This window comes from Symphalangus syndactylus, chromosome 22, assembly GCF_028878055.3.
Source record: "Symphalangus syndactylus isolate Jambi chromosome 22, NHGRI_mSymSyn1-v2.1_pri, whole genome shotgun sequence".
Classification (NCBI taxonomy): domain Eukaryota; kingdom Metazoa; phylum Chordata; class Mammalia; order Primates; family Hylobatidae; genus Symphalangus; species Symphalangus syndactylus.
In genome coordinates this window covers 48,997,230-49,014,752 of record NC_072444.2, presented here as the reverse complement: position 1 = coordinate 49,014,752, position 17,523 = coordinate 48,997,230, and the positions used below count along the sequence as shown (strand labels likewise).

General features: G+C 46.6%; 1 protein-coding gene across 10 annotated transcripts in view; it reads left to right on the top strand.

The window, feature by feature from the left end:
* The window catches only part of LOC134735598 (uncharacterized), a 357,585-nt gene that overhangs the window by 93,278 nt on the left and 246,784 nt on the right, over positions 1-17,523 (top strand). Inside the window, exon 3 of one of the 10 annotated variants that reach the window (XM_063631295.1) lies at positions 12,702-14,719. The exons of the other annotated variants lie outside the window; for them this stretch is intronic. Coding sequence (XP_063487365.1) covers positions 12,702-12,825 — 124 coding nt within the window. The 3' untranslated portion in view covers positions 12,826-14,719. Of the gene's footprint in view, positions 1-12,701; positions 14,720-17,523 lie in introns of those variants that run through there. 10 annotated transcript variants of the gene reach the window in all.

Sequence of the window (17,523 nt, the reverse complement as noted above, 5' to 3'; positions counted from 1 at the left end):
GCGGTGGACTCCCCAGCATGACTGTATGGCTAGGTAGGTTCATCCACCTCCTCTCGCCTGGGTGTTCCTCCTTACCTGGCTTCTGGAATTCCACTGACAACCTTTCACTGCTTCTCCCACTGTCCTTCCATCTTAGGGTCCAGGGCTCCCTCTCTTTGAGTCCAATCCTCAGCTCTCATCATTTGTGGAGGTCCCTTCACTGACCATACAGATGGCTGCTGAGAGTGCACCTGTGGGGCAGTGAAGAAAAGGGGATTTGCCAGCAGCTCAGAGCTTGGCGAGCAGGTGTCCTCTGAATCACTCTTCAGAGGGAGGTGGCTGGGAAAAGCCCACCCAGGATGTCACTGGGTTGGGCTCCTGTGCACGAAACCAAGCAGAGATATGTGATTGTCTCAGGAGTAAAGCTGTTTTCTCCTGTAATTCCATCACTGTAGAAAGACACCTAAAACTGAATTCAATTTACCTCCTGTAGGTGCAGAGTGCCTCTTTCCCCAACATATTCTGTATCAGCAAGTTGCCCACAGGAAAGCATTCAGTGTACCGAGTGCCGTGGGACACAACAACTGGCATTTCCAACTCAGCAGCAAGTCACCGGAGGGTCAGGACTGAGATCTGGCTCTCCTGACCGCAAAGACCATGTTTCTTCCCCTTTATCATGTTGCCTGCCTGCTAGTGATACTTTCTAGTTGTTTCTTACCTACATACTTTTCAGTTCATTATTATTTGTTGAGATAAAAAACAGCATTTACCATCTTAACCATTTTTAAGTGTACAGTATAGTAATATTATCTGTATGCACATTGTTGTGTGACAGATCTCTAGAGCTTTTTTTGTCTTGCAACACTGAAATTCTACACTCATTGAAAAACTCCTTTCCCCCTTCCTCCTAGCCGCTGGCAACCACTATTCTACTTTCTGTTTCCAAGAGTTTGACTACTTTAGATACCTTATATAAGTGAAATCATGTAGTATCTGTCCTTTTGTGAATGGTTTATTTCACATAGCATAATGTCCTCCAGGTTCATCTAAGTTGTAGCATATGACAGAATTTCCTTCTTTTTTTACGATGAGGTCTTGCTGTGTTACTCAGGCTGTCCTCAAACTCCTGGGCTTAAGTGATCCTCTCACCTCAGCCTCTCAAGTAGCTGGGACTACAGATGTCAACCTCTGCACCTAGTAGATTTCCTTATTATTTTAAGGCTGAATAATATTCCATTGTATATCACAAGAGTTCCAGTTTCTCCACGATCCTCACCAACTCTTATTTTTATTTTTATTTTTGATAGTGGCTATCCTGATAAGTGTGAGATTTCATGGTTTTGATTTTCATTTCCCTGATGATTAATGATGGTGAGCATCTTTTTGCCTGGTGGCCATTTGTATGTCTTTTTGGTAATGTCTGTTCAAGTCCTTTACCCATATCTTAATCTGGCTTTTTTTTGTTTGTTTGTTTGCTCTTGAGTTGTAAGAGTTCTTTCTATATATTTTGGATATTAGCCCCTTATCAGATATGGGGTTTGCAATATGTTCTCCCATTCCATAAGTTGCCTTTTCACTCTGTTGATCATTTCCTTTGTTGTGCAAAAGTTTTAAAGTTTGACAGCCCCATTGGTCTCTTTTTGCTTTGGTTGCCTGTGTGTTCGATGTTCTTAGAAATAAGGATTCAGGTACACGTAGTTCATTCAGGAGGGCAGGGAAGACTTGCCGGAAAATGATGCAAAAGAGAAACTGCAGAATGATCCTTCCCAATGGGTGGAGGAGCTGGGTATTTGTGCACCGTTCCCCATCAGTCATTGGTTGGGGGTTGCTTATGGGGTATATTAATTCCTTGGCACTTCTGATTTGCCATGCAGGGAAGCAGAACAGCATTCTGTGGTTCCAGCAAAACCTCCAGGTACAGAGATGCAGACGCTGGCAGTTTGGTAGCTTTTTGGAGCACTTGAAGTGGCAGAGTTTAAACAAAGCAAGTAGAGCATTGGCAGCATCTGCCACATCCCAAATAATCACAGGTCCTGGGTGCTAGTCCGGATTCTGTTTGCATTGCTGTAAAGGAATACCTGAGACTGAGTAATTTATAAAGAAAAGAGGTTTATTTGGCTCATGGTTCTGCAGGCTGTACAAGAAACATGGCACCAGCATCCACTTCTGGAGAGGCCTCAGGAAGCTTCCAATCATGGCAGAAAAGAAAAGGGCACCAGCATATGTAGATCACATGGCAAGACAAAGGAGGCAAGAGTTGGTGGGAGGTGCCTGGCTCTTTTACACAATCAGCTCTCAGGAATAATTGCGGGAATTCATAGCTCAAGAGCTCACTTATTACTGTGAGGACGGCACTAAGCCATTCATGAAGGATCCAACCCCATGACCCAAACACCTCCCGCTAGGCTGCACCTTCAACACTGGGGATCAAATTTCAGCATGAGGTTTGCAGGGGACAAATATCCAAACTGTATCAGTCACTAACAAGCTATTTGACTTTGGATGTCATGTGACCCTGTGCCTCAGTTTCCTCAAAGGCAAAATGGGAGATTTATAATTTCCTCTTTCCAAGTAGAATACAAACTCCTTAAGGCCAGGCACTCTGCTTTGGACACTCTTTTCCAGGGTATGGGGCTAGATCATTTGCACACTTCGTCTTGCTGCCTCTTCTGGAAATAACTTTAATCAAGACCTTTAGGAGACTTGGGACATGCAGAATGCGTGTCTTTGCAAAAGACATGACAATGTCACCATCTGTGTGGCTACATCTACACTAAGACATCTCTTGATGTTCTCAACACAGCTCTGGAAGCAGATCCAGTAGATGCTACTCGAGTCATTGGATGAAGCAGGAAATAGGGACACAGAGCTGTGTATGCACTAGGTGCTTACCAATGCTTGGCACAGCCACCGACTGAAATGTTCCCTATATTTTTGGCTATATGGCAGGTGCTTGATCACAGATTCCCTATATATGTGTCACTTTGAATAGATACATATTCTAAAATGTCACCCACAGCCATTAGGTATGCAGAGATTCTCCTTGGAACGGGCCATTAACTACCATTTATGAACTGGTCTAAATCCCGAGAATGGTGCACCCAAGGATGACCTTGGTTCAGGTGTCAGTAAGTTATGCTGCACAGCATTTTGCTCATGCTGCAGTCCCTGGTCTGCAGGCAGGATAATTATCACACATTCGGTAGGCATGTCCTTTCCATATTCATGGGTTTCCACTTCTTGGTTGTTTGCTCGCTTCCAAGTACTTTCTGAATTAGTCTCTCAATTTTTTTCTGACTTCTATAAAATGAATGGATTAATTTCCATCAGGAACCACCCATGTTTATAAATAATCTCCAAAAGTGACTTTTTGGCTGTTCAGCTTATATAGTTATTTTTGAGATGTGACAGGTCATGGTTATTACTTGGGACTTCTGAACAGGGAACCTGATGAAATTATTCCAAAGTTAGGGTTGTGTCTTCATGGTTCCCATTTTTTCCTAAGATTGCAACATAAGAACACATGGCTGAAAAGTTTTTTTTTCTTTTTGATCTGTTCTCTCTTTCTCTCCATACTCTCCAGCCTCCTTCTAAGAAGACTGTGAGTTTGTGTCTCTCTCTCTCTCTAATATATATATATATGTCAACATGTGTGTATACTCAACTTGATTAAAAAAACATGAAGAAATTGAGGTCACAGCAAAACGAAGGTGTACACATAAGATCTCCAGGGCAGGAAAGGCTGGTAGGTACACAAATGCTGGTCCAAGGGTCTTAGGCAGGTATGAGAGATTGTTACAGATTTGGCTCTTAACCTCTTAGCAGCCAAAGCAAAGAAACACTATCCCCAGAATTCACCGTGTCATTAGAGAATAAAATATGATTACTTAGCAGAAGCTCAGTTTTCTATTAGTAGGTGTATAGGTTTTTACAAAGGGCAGCATATCACACCGTCCTGGATAGAGCTATGATGAAATGCAGGTGGGTTTGTGCTGTGGGCTGTGTGTGGGGCGTGGCCGCCATGTCTGTGTGTTGTGGGGGAAGGTTCGGGAGCTCTCTAAGGAGCTAAGGCCCATGGGAATGGGAGCGGGCACTCACACTGAGTGTGGTGGTCCTGTGTAGCCCAGACTGAAAGAGGACTTGGAGACCACCTTCCTGTGCAGGCCAGCCTGGACCTCTGACACACTCATAACATGGCCCTGGCTGGGCGTGGTGGTTCACGCCTGTAATCCCAGAACTTTGGGAGGCCAAGGCGGGCAGATCACTTGAGGTCAGGAGTTTGAGACCAGCCTGACCAACATGGAGAAATCCCATCTCTACTAAAAATCCAAAATTAGCCGGGCATGGTGGCGCATGCCTGTAATCCCAGCTGTTCGGGAGGCTGACTCAGGAGAATCGGTTGAACCTGGGAGGCGGAGGTTGCAATGAGCTGAGATCGCACCATTGCATTCCAGCCTGGGCAACAAGAGCGAAACTCCGTCTCAAAAAAAAAAAAAAAAAAAGAGGGCCCTGAGGAAGCACGTGGCCGGGCTGCACCTGAGACTTTTCCTGGCCTCCATAGATGCCCCTGGTTGTCTCCTCTTGCTCTGCACGGCCTGAAGCAGTTCCAGAACTTCCCCAGTACTTGAGAGGCCTAGAACACATAAGTTGGAGGTCAGAGCCCATCCCCCACTGCCATCCTGTGTCTGACTCTCCACAAAAAGGAGGAAAGCAGGTACCAGACATGCCAGGGAGGTGCAGGCTGGCATGGAACAGCTGTTTTCTTAGCATCATCATCAACTTGTTGATGACATTTGTTCAGAGATGCATCCGAGTGCATGAAATGATGTGCCTGGGCTTATCTTCTCAGCCACAGACTGATCCCAGGCCTCTTGGCAATCCCTTGTGAAGTGAAGAGACTTGAAGGATCTTTGGCTCTTGAGCGTGTGCATCAAATCTGTCCCCCGAAGGCTAACATGCCTTGGTTTCTCCCTAATTGACAACCTCCACCAACAGTTTCTCCTTTGCTCTGATCATTTACCTGGGATTCTTTTCAGTTTCCAGAAATAATGTTTTGAGATTGCAGCTCAGTTTCTGGCAATGCAGATAAGCAGCTTCTTTCAGGCTGGGCCTTGGGAACCTTGGCAGCAGCATGAACTGAGGGATGCCCATGGCTGTGACTTTTGTGATGAGCATGGCCTGTGGTAGCTTCATCAGACGCTGCTACAGAAACTCCTTGTTGGCTATGATTTTCGTGATTACTGTGGTCCTGGTAGCTTTTGACAGCAGCTGTTCTGGATGGATCAAGACTGTTAGGGAAGTTCTGTTTCAAAGAGACACCTCAGACTCAGAGATAATTTCTCTGCAGGACTGATCAAGCCTTAAGATATGAAATGTGTTTATTGGGCAGCTGCCAAGTGCTTCCTGCTGCATAACACCGCCTGGGGTGTGGAGAGCTTTACTTAAACTTCAGAGAGCTTTTCCTGACTTAATTTCCACCATGCCTCTGTGAGGGAGTACATCAGCTAGAGCAGGTTTGTTTGCAAGTGACATGAAAGACTCCAGCTGACTTGATCTATGAAGGGGAGTTACTGGCTGGTTCATGTCACTGATATACTCAGCAGTAGTCCTGATTCAGGTGAAGCTTGATCTAGGGCTCAACAACTATCCCTAAGGTCCTATCCCTAAGGGACAAATATTCTCCTTGTTCCTGCCCTGCCTTCCTGGCCTGGGCTTCTTTCCTGAGGTTTATACCAAAGGCTGCTAGCAGCCCAGGAAAGCTTGCAGTTTCAAAATAGTTGCTGGAGTTCTAATCCTTACAACCTCTGATTATGTCATCCAGTGGAAGAGAGAGGGTCTCCTCAAGTAGCTCTTACAGAGCAGGGATACAGTCTCTATTCCCACAAAGCCCCGGAAAGTCTCCTTGCATGTCCTTGGCTTTGATTAGTTTGTGTGTCCATCCTTGGCCCAGAGGCATGGGACTGTGACTGACTTAGGGACCCTCTCCTGTGCTGGGGGTGGGTTTAACTTTATCAAGTCACAAGGCTAAGAATGGGAAGGAAAACAAAAGATTCTGTTCATGAAAGAGGTGAGTTTGTCTGCAGACCTGCGAAAAATATCTGTTGGCTATAGGACAGTAAGAAGAGGCTTATACTCAGTCAGCAGAGGAGACCTGGGCTTGTCCAGCGTCATATAACAGGGGGATGGCGCTCCTGGGGGTGATTTTTTTTCTCCACAGTTACCCTGTCAGTTCATTGATGCCCCAGGCCACTGATTTTATTTTTTCCTACTGTTTCTCCAAGATCCAGTATAATGCAATGCCCTTAGATGGTGCTTACCCAGTATTTGTTGACTGACTGGAAGAGGGTAATTAGGGAAGTGTGGAGGGACATTGCTGCTGGAACTGGTGAAGCTCAAGTGGTGATTGAAATGGAGACCAAGGAAGTGCGTCGGAAGGGATCTTGAAAATCTGTAAAGCAGCTAAGAACCTGGGCTTGCTCAGTAGAGAGTGAGACGTGCTGTTGTAGAAGGTGGGTGACGGTGAAAGGAAGGGAGCAGAATGTGAGCTGAGTTGGCGAGGCCGATGCTGGGAAAGCCCTGGAGGAGGTGGCAAGCGCGGCTGCACCTGCTCAGGTGAGAGTCTGGGCCGGACCCTGAATGGCACCGCTTCCCCATCAGCCCTGCACCAGACCCTCTCTCTAACACTGTGAAGAAAGATGGGACTGTTTTGCAAGTTAAGGCACAAGATAGAGAAGAAATTCACAGCTGAGCAACATTTTTAGGACCTGTGGTGTTTAACGTCTTTGGAGCTAAATAGTGAAACATGGGTGGAGCTTTGGGTCCTGTGCTTTGAACAGAGCAGGCCACAGAGACTGTTGATGACATTGACTTGTTTGCCTACCATGATGGTGGGGCTTGGGGCGGGTAAACTGCAGCAGCAGCCACGCGGACCCCACAGGTTTCCCAAGGCATGACATGGGTAGGGTAGTGGACGCCCCCCTCAAGGCATCTGCCACTGTAGATGTTCTAGGAACGGGATGCCCTCAGGGAGTGCTGCACCCTGGCCTGCGAGGGCCCCTGCAGCCTTCTTGCTTGCTCCAGGTGTGGTTCGTGTCCCTGTTTTAGCAGTGGAACATGGGCTCCTGGGTCCCCGCACCATCACAGAGGCACTCCCCCTGCACGACTGCTTCTCAGGGCTCCATGCTGGCATTTGTTCTTCCCTGGTTTGAGTTTCCCTGACAGGAAACCACAGGAGAAGCCCTGCGCTGGTGTTCTCTGCTCATTAGGCCTGCCTGCACCTCAGGTAAAGTGAGAAATCTCCCAGCCTCCCAGCCCCGTGGCTCCCTGTCTTCCAACCCCCTGGTGGGATGCCCCCTCAGGGCACATTGGCAGTGCTGGCAGGGGACGCCTCTAGGCTCCTGTCTTTCTGATGTGCCACATTGACCTTGGGTGACCTCTATTGAGCTCAGCTCCACTGAGAGCCACAGGGAGAGAATAAGCCAGGCATGACATCCCGGCTGTGTGGCGGCTGCCTGCTCCCCAGGGAGCAAAGGACACTTCGGGTAACTTTTCAGCCCCAGTCTTGGGCTGACAAGGCCCTGGAGACTTTCTTCTGTTACCCTTGAAGAATTTTAAACAATGTTGCATGTGACACCTTCTATGTATTAGGAGAATAAAGGTTAGTTTAAACCTAGAATTTTTTCAGAGCTAAAAGAATATTAGTCATCTTTTGAGTTTACACTGGTCATGTCCCAGCTGAGCCTGCAGTGGTAAGCTGCAACCCAGAAGGCAGGTGGGCTCCTGATATACTTACTCCTTTCACAAAGTCCTGGAGGCGATTTAAAACAGGAACACATAACATAAAACAATATAAATATAAGAAGAAAGATTTAGGTCCAAAGAAAATAAGAATAAGTGACATATGTTGAGCCTGGAGAGAAGGCGAGAAGAGCATCCATCACAGGTCCTGCCTTCTTGCTTTCAACTGAGCCTGACATTTGATGCTGAGCTCCCTGGTGGCCAATGTGAAGAAGAATTGGTTTCACTTTTCTCTTCAGAAAGGAAATACAGCTGTTGTGTTATGTCCCTTAAACACAATATCTTGTTTCATCTTCATAACAGTCCAATGAAGTAGGTTTCCTTAGATCCAGTTTATAGATGAAGAAATGGAATCTCAGAGACTGTAGGGGACCCTGGGCTACCCAGCTGTTAGGTAGGTAGTAGGGATAAGACTGGAACCCGGTTCTGCCTGGTTAGGCCATGCTCTTGACTAGGAGGCTACATGTTTCCGAGGTGAAGGAGCAAGCAGATGGCACCACTGCTGTTATTTTATGCTCTTAAAGAATCCACACTGATGCCCTGGCCTGGATGAATGCTCTTCTTGCCTGGATTTTCAGAGGGTGCCTCCATAACAAACCCAGGCCTCAACACAGGACCGGCATGACTCAGCTCTCAATGACCTGCAGTCACAGATAAATCAGTGGTGCTGTGTCCCCAGAGAAAGGCTAGGAGACACCCTCTTCCCCTTACCTCCTCCTGGGCTCCCCAGTTCTTGTCTACATTTTTGTAGGGTCCTTCTAAGGTGAATGCCCCTGCTTTTCATAATCCCAATTTCTCCAGAGGGCATTGTAATTTTGGTGGGGAGGGTGGATAGTGTCATCATGGGCTGCCATTTGGCTGAGGGACACATAACATTTGGATGAAAACTGGCTTGCTCAGTGAATGAACTAGTAAAAGTAAGCCCATAGTGAAGTGTAGATCAGGCTCCTATCATCCTTTTGTCGTGCAGTGTGAAGAGCTCACCTTTTCTTTGAGACAAAGAGAGCAAAGGTAAGCTTCTGGGACAGGGCATCCCAAAGGGGGCACCCATGACTTTGGGGGAGAAGATGGACTGTGGGGACAGAATGGGGCACAGGAGACAGTGGTTCAGGGGCAGCAGGGCCATACTCTGCAGAGACTAGGTGGGGTCTTCTCCATCGACCCCATGGAGTCCCTGGTCCTCCTCTGCCACCTGCCAGAGGCAACAAGCAACCATGAGGACCTGGAGAAAGGGACCGCCAGCTGAGCTGTCCTTTGCTCTCCTGCCTCTGCTGGGGCCTCAACACCTGTGTTCAGGGCCTCTCCACCCACCTGCATTCTCTGGGTCCTCCTCTTTGGCATCAAGGTGTGGTCATCATGCCATCAGGTCAGGCCCTGCCCACCCCTCAGAAATAAACAGACACCATCTGCTGCCAGGGTGTGGAGGGCAGGCGAAGGCAACTAGGCAGAGACGAGCAGGGAGGAAATGGACGAAAACGCTCCCAGAGTCATCCTAATCAGGAATAGCCACGCCGCTACCTCGACAGTGTACACAATTTGAAGAGCACACAGGGAAAGATATAACATGAAGGAGGCTCTTAGCCGTGTTAATGCTCCCTTCAGTGGTGTTAGCGCACAACAGATGGTAGACGGCCAACAGAACTGGAGGAAATCAAGTATCCTTCATAGCTCACTTCAGGCAGCATCTGGGGTGATTTTATTATTTATAGCGTCATGGAAACAAGCTGTACTACACTGCAGTGTGCTGTTACTTAATTCTTTACTCCTCCTGAACACAGTGTTGGTATACTCCATATGGTTATTACAGGTAGATTTGTTTCTCTTCCTGTATATATTTATTTCTGGAGTAACTAGCTTTTGGCAGCTGCACCTGAAAATTAATTTGAAGCATTAAAGAGAGGTAGTGGGAAGAAACAACTCCATTCAGACCTAGAATCGATGTGTTCTGTTTCCATGGACTCTTCTTACGTGGGCCATTTAAAGGATGCGAAACCAGGGGAGAACCTCCCTGGACTAACTTGGCTCAGGTGAGAATCAGTGTGCGAAAACCCCAACAAATGAGTGTTGATTCCATAGACAGCCAGAGCACTTGCTTCAATTTTGCTTTATGGAATCATTATTTTAAATGAAGTTCCCTTAGTGCTGTGAAGTCACTGATGATGCCAAGAATGGGCAAAGACAGCAGAGAAGATAAAGGCCCAAGGTTAAGAACTGCTGAACTTTAAGAGAGCAAAGAAAGAAAGATAATTGGAAATAATAGGGCTCTGTACTATGGTGGTAATGAACTCCTATGGATCCCTTACTAAACAATTAATTTTTGAAAATAACTAGTTTGTAATATTAAAAATGTACTATGTATTCGTGACTACATTCAAATTATCCAGAAGGGCATAAGGTGAAGAGTATAAATCTCCCCTTCTGGCCCCTCTTCCTCAAGTTACCATGATTCATTGCTTGTTGCTCATCTGTCCAGAAATTTCCTATGCAAGGGAAAGGATGTATTGCTTCCTTTGAAAAATCACAAATGGAATCATGCTGCGTGGAATGCTCCACAACTTGCTTTTTCAGTTCATAGGTGATCTTGGAGATCTTCCCACATTTAAAGATTGGCATCATTCTCTGAAATGGCTGCATACTGTTTCATTGCATGGATGTATCATAACTTTTCTAACTTATTCTCTCTTAAAGAATATGCATGCTGGTCGGGCGTGGTGGCTCACGCCTGTAATCCCAGCACCTTGGGTGGCCGAGGTGGGTGGATCATGAGGTCAGGAGATCGAGACCATCCTGGCTAACATGGTGAAACCCCGTCTCTACTAAAAATACAAAAAATTAGCCGGGTGTGGTGGCAGGTGCCTGTAATCCCAGCTACTCGGGAGGCTGAGGCAGGAGAATGGTATGAACCCGGGAGGCAGAGCTTGCAGTGATCCGAGGACGCGCCACTGCACTCCAGCCTGGGCGACAGAGTGAGACTCTGTCTCCAAAAAAAAAAAAGAATATGCATGCTGTTTCTTGGCTTTTGCTATCACAAAGAATGCAGCAAGCAACATCTTCATTCACCTATCTTTGTGTACATCTACAAGTCTAGCTAACAGGTAAATTCATCCTGTTTGGCACAATTTAACTTGATCTCCAACAATTTTTCTTGCTAATCAGAAATGCCTGATTCTCTCTGCACCTTTCTAATATTTGCAACATCACAGGAGAAAACAATTCTTTTGTTTATTCAGTCATTCAAAGATATTAATTGAGCACCTACTATATGGCAAGCGTTGTGTGTTATGTTCCAAGAACACGATGAAGATAAACAAGTAAATTTTTTTTTGAGATGGAGTTTCATTCTTGCTGCTCAGGCTGGAGTGCAACGGCGTGGTCTCGGCTCACTGCAACCTCCACCTTGCAGCTTCAAGCGATTCTCCTGCCTCAGCCTCCCAAGTAGCTGGGATTACAGGCACCTGCCACTGTGTCTGGATAATTTTTTTTGTATTTATAGTAGAGATGGGGTTTCACCATGTTGGCCTGGCTCATCTCGAACTCCCGAACTCAGGTGATCCACCTGCCTTGGACTCCCAAAATTCTGGGATTACAGGCGTGAGCCACCACGCCCGGCAAAAAAAGTGAATTTTTTATTGGGAAAAAAATCGGTTTCCCAATGGAGCTTATGGTCCAGATGAGGAGACAATAATTTAAAAATCACATAGATAAAATCAGTTTCCCAATGGAGCTTATGGTCCAGATGAGGAGACAAACATTAGTTTAATAATCACATTTTATAAGTGCAAAAATACATGATAGGAGAACATATAAAAGAGAGAGCTAATGTAGTGAGGGAATGGGCTGGGGGGTCAGGACAAGTTTCCCCCAGAAAGGGAGAATTGAGCTGTAATCTGAAAAATGAGGAGAAGCTCATTAGGGGAGGGAGGAAAGGAAGAGGAGAGGGAAAAGCATCTCAGGGAGAGGGAATACACCCGGTGCAAAGGTCCTGAGAGAAGACCCAGGTGGGAGGAGTTAGGAAAGAATGATGGGCTCAGGGCCCACACAGGACCCACTAAGGATTTAAAACCTTTCCCAAGAGTGGTGGAAAACCTTTAAGGAGATTTAAATGGTGGAGAGATATAATCAAATCTGTGTTTTGAAAAGATCGCTGTGTTTACTTTGGGAGGGAGACAAGAGTAGAAGATAATTTATGTTGCTGTAATTTGCATCTCTTTAATTTTGCGTGAGGGTGACCATTTGTTCTTATGTGATGGTCAATTGCATTTCGTTTTCTTTGAATTGCCTGTTAATGGCCATCACACTTTTTTTCTACTGGGTTCATCTCCTGCTTATTGATTTATAAGAGCTCTCTGTGTATTAAAGAAATTAGTCTTTCATCTGCCAAGAGATATAATATTTTCCCTATTTTGTCTTTTGGCTATCTTTAGATACTTTTTAAAATTGATATGGTCAGATTTATCAATACTTTCTTTATGGCTTTTTAATTTTATGTCAAGCTTATAAAGGCCTTCTCTCTGCTGAGATTATAAATGTTTGTCCTCATTTTTCTAGTGCTCTTGTTTTTATTTCTTATATTTTAATTGATTTATCTTGAACTTATTTTTGATAGGAATTGAGTTAGAGATCAGGTTTATATATTTTTGCTAATTGCTGGCTAGTTGTACCATTACCAGTTTACAAATCCATTCATTTTTCTCACCAAATTTGAAATGCTGTCTTTATCACCTACTAAATTTTTATTTGTAAATATGCATTTAGATGTTACTTTATTCTGTCTATTGTATTTATCTTTGTCTATTCTTGAACAAGTACTAAATTAAAAGAATTACAGTAGCTTTGGAATATATTTTAAATATCTGGTAGAGTTCATCCTCATTTTTCTTTTCCTTTTTTCCCATGGCAATGCTGGCATGTTTCTTTCTTTGCAGGGCTCCCTGGGGCGATGAGGCAGCTAGCGTGGCTTCCATCACCAGTTTGAGGGTGCTTGTCACTGGGGTCTCATCCTGTGTGTCCATTCAGCACCCCCGGAGCACTGACCTATCTGCAGTTTGACCTGTGTTTCTCCACTTCTTGGCATCAAGGTGCTGCTGGGGTTACCGTATCTCCGCCTTGTCGTTTAGCAGCAGTAGAATCGACAGTTTCAAACGCATCTTGGAGTTCCCTCCACTTTCTTCCTTTCAAACACACAATGCTTTGAACACTGTGTGACCCGGCCAGCTGCATGTTTTCTCTTGCAGGCTTGCACCCAAGCTGGGCTTTGAACATTTGCAGGCACTGATAAAGTTGTTTAGGTTGTTGCCCCAAACGCTGAAATATCACACATGTTGCTAAACATGGAGAAAGTGGCCTCAGCCCCAAGCTAAATGCCTTAAACCTTCATATGAACTCCATGACCCTCGCTGGGAACACACCTGGGTAGAACATCTCCTATCTTGCCGACTGTTTAAAGGATGATGAAGCCCTGTGTGTGTAAATTCTCCTAGTAAATGCTTTAGATGGATCCCCCTGGGCATTTAGTGTTTCTCTGGAATCCCAGGCAGCCCTAACTTGGGATGGTTTGGGGTAGTTCTTTTGGAAACTCTCATGCCACTGCCCCTGGGGTGACTCAAACTTTGCCTAGGCCATGGGGAGTGAGGGATGCAGGCAATCTTCAGCTTCTCTTACCTAAAGATAGGAAAACCAAATAGTGTCGGCAGTAACAGGGCTTCCGCTATAGAACAAAGGGGAAAAATGTCATCTGGGCAGGCTGGACTGCAGACCTCTCCCTGACCTCTTATGCCAGTGCTGGTTTAGCTCAACCAGGTGCAGAGTCTCCGTTTTCAAATCTCCCTCAACAGAAAGAGCATGAACTTGAAAGTCAGGGACACCCAGGCTCAAGTCTGCCACCCACTTGCTCTGTGACCTTGTGCCTCTTAACTTCTCAGAGCTGCAGTTACTTCTCTGGACAATGGCGATAAAGAAACCTGCTTCAAAGGGCTGTTCTGAGAAGAAGAAATAATATCTGTGTAACACCTGGCACAATGTAGCTGCTGAACAGTAACTATTGCTATTAAGCACGTCACACATTTGTTTCATAAAAAATTTACTCTTCTTATAATGTCCAATCCCTTTTGTAACTTCTTCTTTTTTTTTTTTTTTTGAGATAGAGTCTTGCTCTGTCACCCAGGCTGGAGTGCAGTGGCGCAATCTGGGCTCACTGCAGCCTCCACCTCCCAGGTTCAAGTGATTCTTGTGCCTCAGCCTCCCAAGTAACTGGGACTACAGGCTCATGCCACCACGCCTGGCTAATTTTTGCGTTTTTAGTAGAGGCGGGGTTTCGCTATGTTGGCCAGGCTGGTCTTGAACTCCTGACCTCAAGTGATCCACCTGCCTTAGCCTCCCAAAGTACTGGGATTATAGGCATGAGCCACCATGGCTGGCCCCTTTCTGTAACTTCTGATGGGGATTTAAATGCAGAGCCCAGATGAGAGTTCTCAGAGCCCCTCTGGTCACTGCAGGTCCTTTGTCAGCAGTATTAAATAAAAAGATGGGGCAAATATTCTGAAATAGGAAAGCAAATGGCGATTTATCATGTTGCAGACATCAGATTTTTACCCCATGGATTTCACACCCCAAGCCCCCTCCCTATCCTGCAGGGCTGTGCAAAGGGGGCGTTGCTGGGACAGCTCCAAAGCCTGCCTGCCCTGTGTCCTTTTGCGGGGGCATAGGCTCAATTAGCATGCAGAATCGCGTCAGCCTGCATTTCTGGAATGAACTTTTATCCACTTCCTCGTTTCACAAGTTTAATTAGCTAAAACCGAGCCAGTGGTCTGGCGTAGATGGAAATGCTTTCAGAATAAAAATATCAGTTACTCTGCAAGCTTTTATGAAAAGTCAGGAAATGAAGTGAACTAACAAAATAAATCCCAAAGCCTGAAGCCTACCTTCCTGCCCACCTCTCCTTCCCAAAAAAAAAAAAAAAAAAAAAAAAAAAAAGAGGCACGAGAGAGAACAAAAAGGGGAAAATAAAAGAAAAAAAATTCAGACTTGGGTCAAAAGCAAACTCTCTCAAGTGATGGAGTTTTCCAGGCAGTTTGTGAAGCGTGTTCTCTAAAAAGCCACCGATACTTTCAAATACCAAGCCTAAAGAAGGTTGTAATCAGCATGGTATATTTCATTAACAGAGAGGGTCACAAAGCATTCTGGTCAAAAGTAGATAATATCATTCCGGCAGAAATATGGAAATGCAGAGAGCTGGCTTTAGTCACATTGCTGCACTTGGATTTGGAGGTTGTGGCCCTTCCTTAGGTGATAAATACCAAGTGATGGTGGTGTGTGATGGATGGGCTTCAAAAGAGCAGAGGGCGAGGGGACAGCAAGTGATGTGTCTTGGGGACCCAGAGAGCTGGCACAGAGGGTGGTCACGCTTTGAGACATTAGGTGGAGATCAGCTGGGCCAGGCCCCCACCCCCAGCAATGGGGGACTACAGAGGCCCCCGAGAGGGCAGACCAGGCACAAGGAAGTGCAGCCTGGGCTCTCTTTGATCTTCCCATGGATGCAGGGGTCTGGGGCCTGGGATGCCTTCTAACATTCAGCATTTAGCTGCCTCTCCCCCTCTGGTGGTGCCTGCTTCCTGTTCCCTTGCTTGACACTCTAGCAGCTTCTGTGGACTGGGGATGAAGCCTGCACTCCTGAATGCAAGGATGCACGGCTCTCCTGGGCCCCCCCTCTCCTGGGCCCTGCTGGCTCTCCCACTTCACTTCCCTGCAGCTGCATCCTGCTCCCATCATCCTCCTGGCTAAGGGGTTCACTCCTCAGAACTGAGCTTAAGCTTCATGTTTTACAGGAAGTTTCTCTGGTGCTTCTGCCTGGATGGAGAGCTCAAGGCTGGGCTGGAGACCCTCTCTGTGCTCCGGATAGCTACAAGCCTTCCTCCATCATGTCACTATCATAACAGGGCCCTGTGGCTGTCAGCTGGTTTGTCTGCTTCTCCTAGTAGGTGTGAGTGCCTGTTTTTTCCGTCTCTGCATTGCTGCCCCTGACATGGTGCTTAGAAATGGGAGAAGCTAAAAGGCCAGGTGTGGTGGCTCATGCCTGTAATCCCAGCACTTTGGGAGGCCGAGGCAGGTGGATCACGAGGTCAGGAGATCGAGACCATTCTGGCTAACACGGTGAAACCCTGTCTGTAATAAAAATACAAAAAATTAGACGGGCATGGTGGCGCGTGCCTGTAGTCCCAGCTACTCGGGAGGCTGAGGCAGGAGAATGGTGTGAACCCGGGAGGCGGAGGTTACAGTGAGCCGAGATTGTGCCACTGCACTCCAGCCTGGGGGACAGAGCGTGAGACTCCGTCTCAAAAAAAAAAAAGAAATGGGAGAAGCCTGTTGCAGGTTGGGCTTCCCAGGAAGCAGGCTCTGAGATTTTCAGCCAGCAGGAGGTTTGGTAGGGGGGCCCAGGGAAGCCACATCTGTGGAAGGGAGGGGAAGGCATCAGAAGAGGGCAGAGGAGAGACAGCGGCTATGATGCAGGCCTGCCACAGTGAGCACAGCCCCATGGGGAGTGCTGGAGCTAGATTGGCCCTTTGGAGATTTCCTTTCTTGGGCAGAGGAGGTCAGACCTTTCTGCTCCTGCCTGGATCAGTCACTGGGTGTGGGCCACGCTGAGAAGTGTGTAGCCTTAGGTGAGGGCTTTCAGCAGCGGAGGCAAACCCTGGAGGGGCTGAGAGCTCTTCACTCTGCCCACAGTGCCCTCTCATCTCGAGTTACAAGTCCCCATTAAAATGGGATCGGTGCAGCGCACCCACCATCCCCACAGAACCCAAGAACATCAGGATGAATTGATGCACGCACGAGTCCAGCAGCCCAGGCTTGTTTTGGGATTCTCAGCCACATCTGTCCTCCTCAGACACCTTCTGTGCTCATTCATTTTAATATAGCAAATACCTGAGCACCAGGTGCTGTTCTGGACATTGGGACAGAGAGGGGAACTGGACAGACATGGTCTTTGCTTGTCCAGAGCCCATGTTCTAATGAGGAGACAGACAATAACTGCATCAACAGATGAGCAATGCAGTTCTCCTGCCTCAGGGCCCTGCAGAAAATGAAGAGCATGATGGGAGAAGGTCAGGGGACAGGAACAGGAAGGGTGCTATTTTAGGAAGGGATGAGGTCAGAGTGCAAGGCAGGGACCAGGTCTTTGGTTTGAAAATCAAAATAAGGCTTTGATTTTATTGCAGGTACACTGGGAAGTTTTTAGAGTGTTTAAAGCAGGGAGTGAGCACTTATCTGATTTGTATTTTGAAGCGATCCTTCTCCTTGTTACAATACGGGAGGCAGGGGAGAGATTGGAAGCCAAGAGGTTAGTTAAGAGGCAGCAGCAATACTAGGCAAGAGAGGGGTAGGGTTGGGGCAGGGGAGAGGCAGCAAGGGGACAGAGAGGGCCATAGTGGAGGACATTGATTGGGTCAGCTGAGGGACTGAAAGTGTCTCCTGAGGGAAACGAGGGTGGGAAGCTCCTGGTGGTTTGGTTTGAGGCACCAAGCATTCCGTGGTGCTGCTTCCTAAAATGATGTGGATCTGTTTCTTCCTCCTTTTCTCCATCGTACATTTCCCATGGGAGGTCCCATTTCCTTGCAGTTAGAGTTTGCTACTTACAGGACAGATGAACCAAATCATACTAATGTTACAAATAACTGTAAGGTGACTTATCCAGAAAATGCATATACGATGGTGGAACCTTAGGCAAACATTAGAGGTCCTCAGAGGACGGAA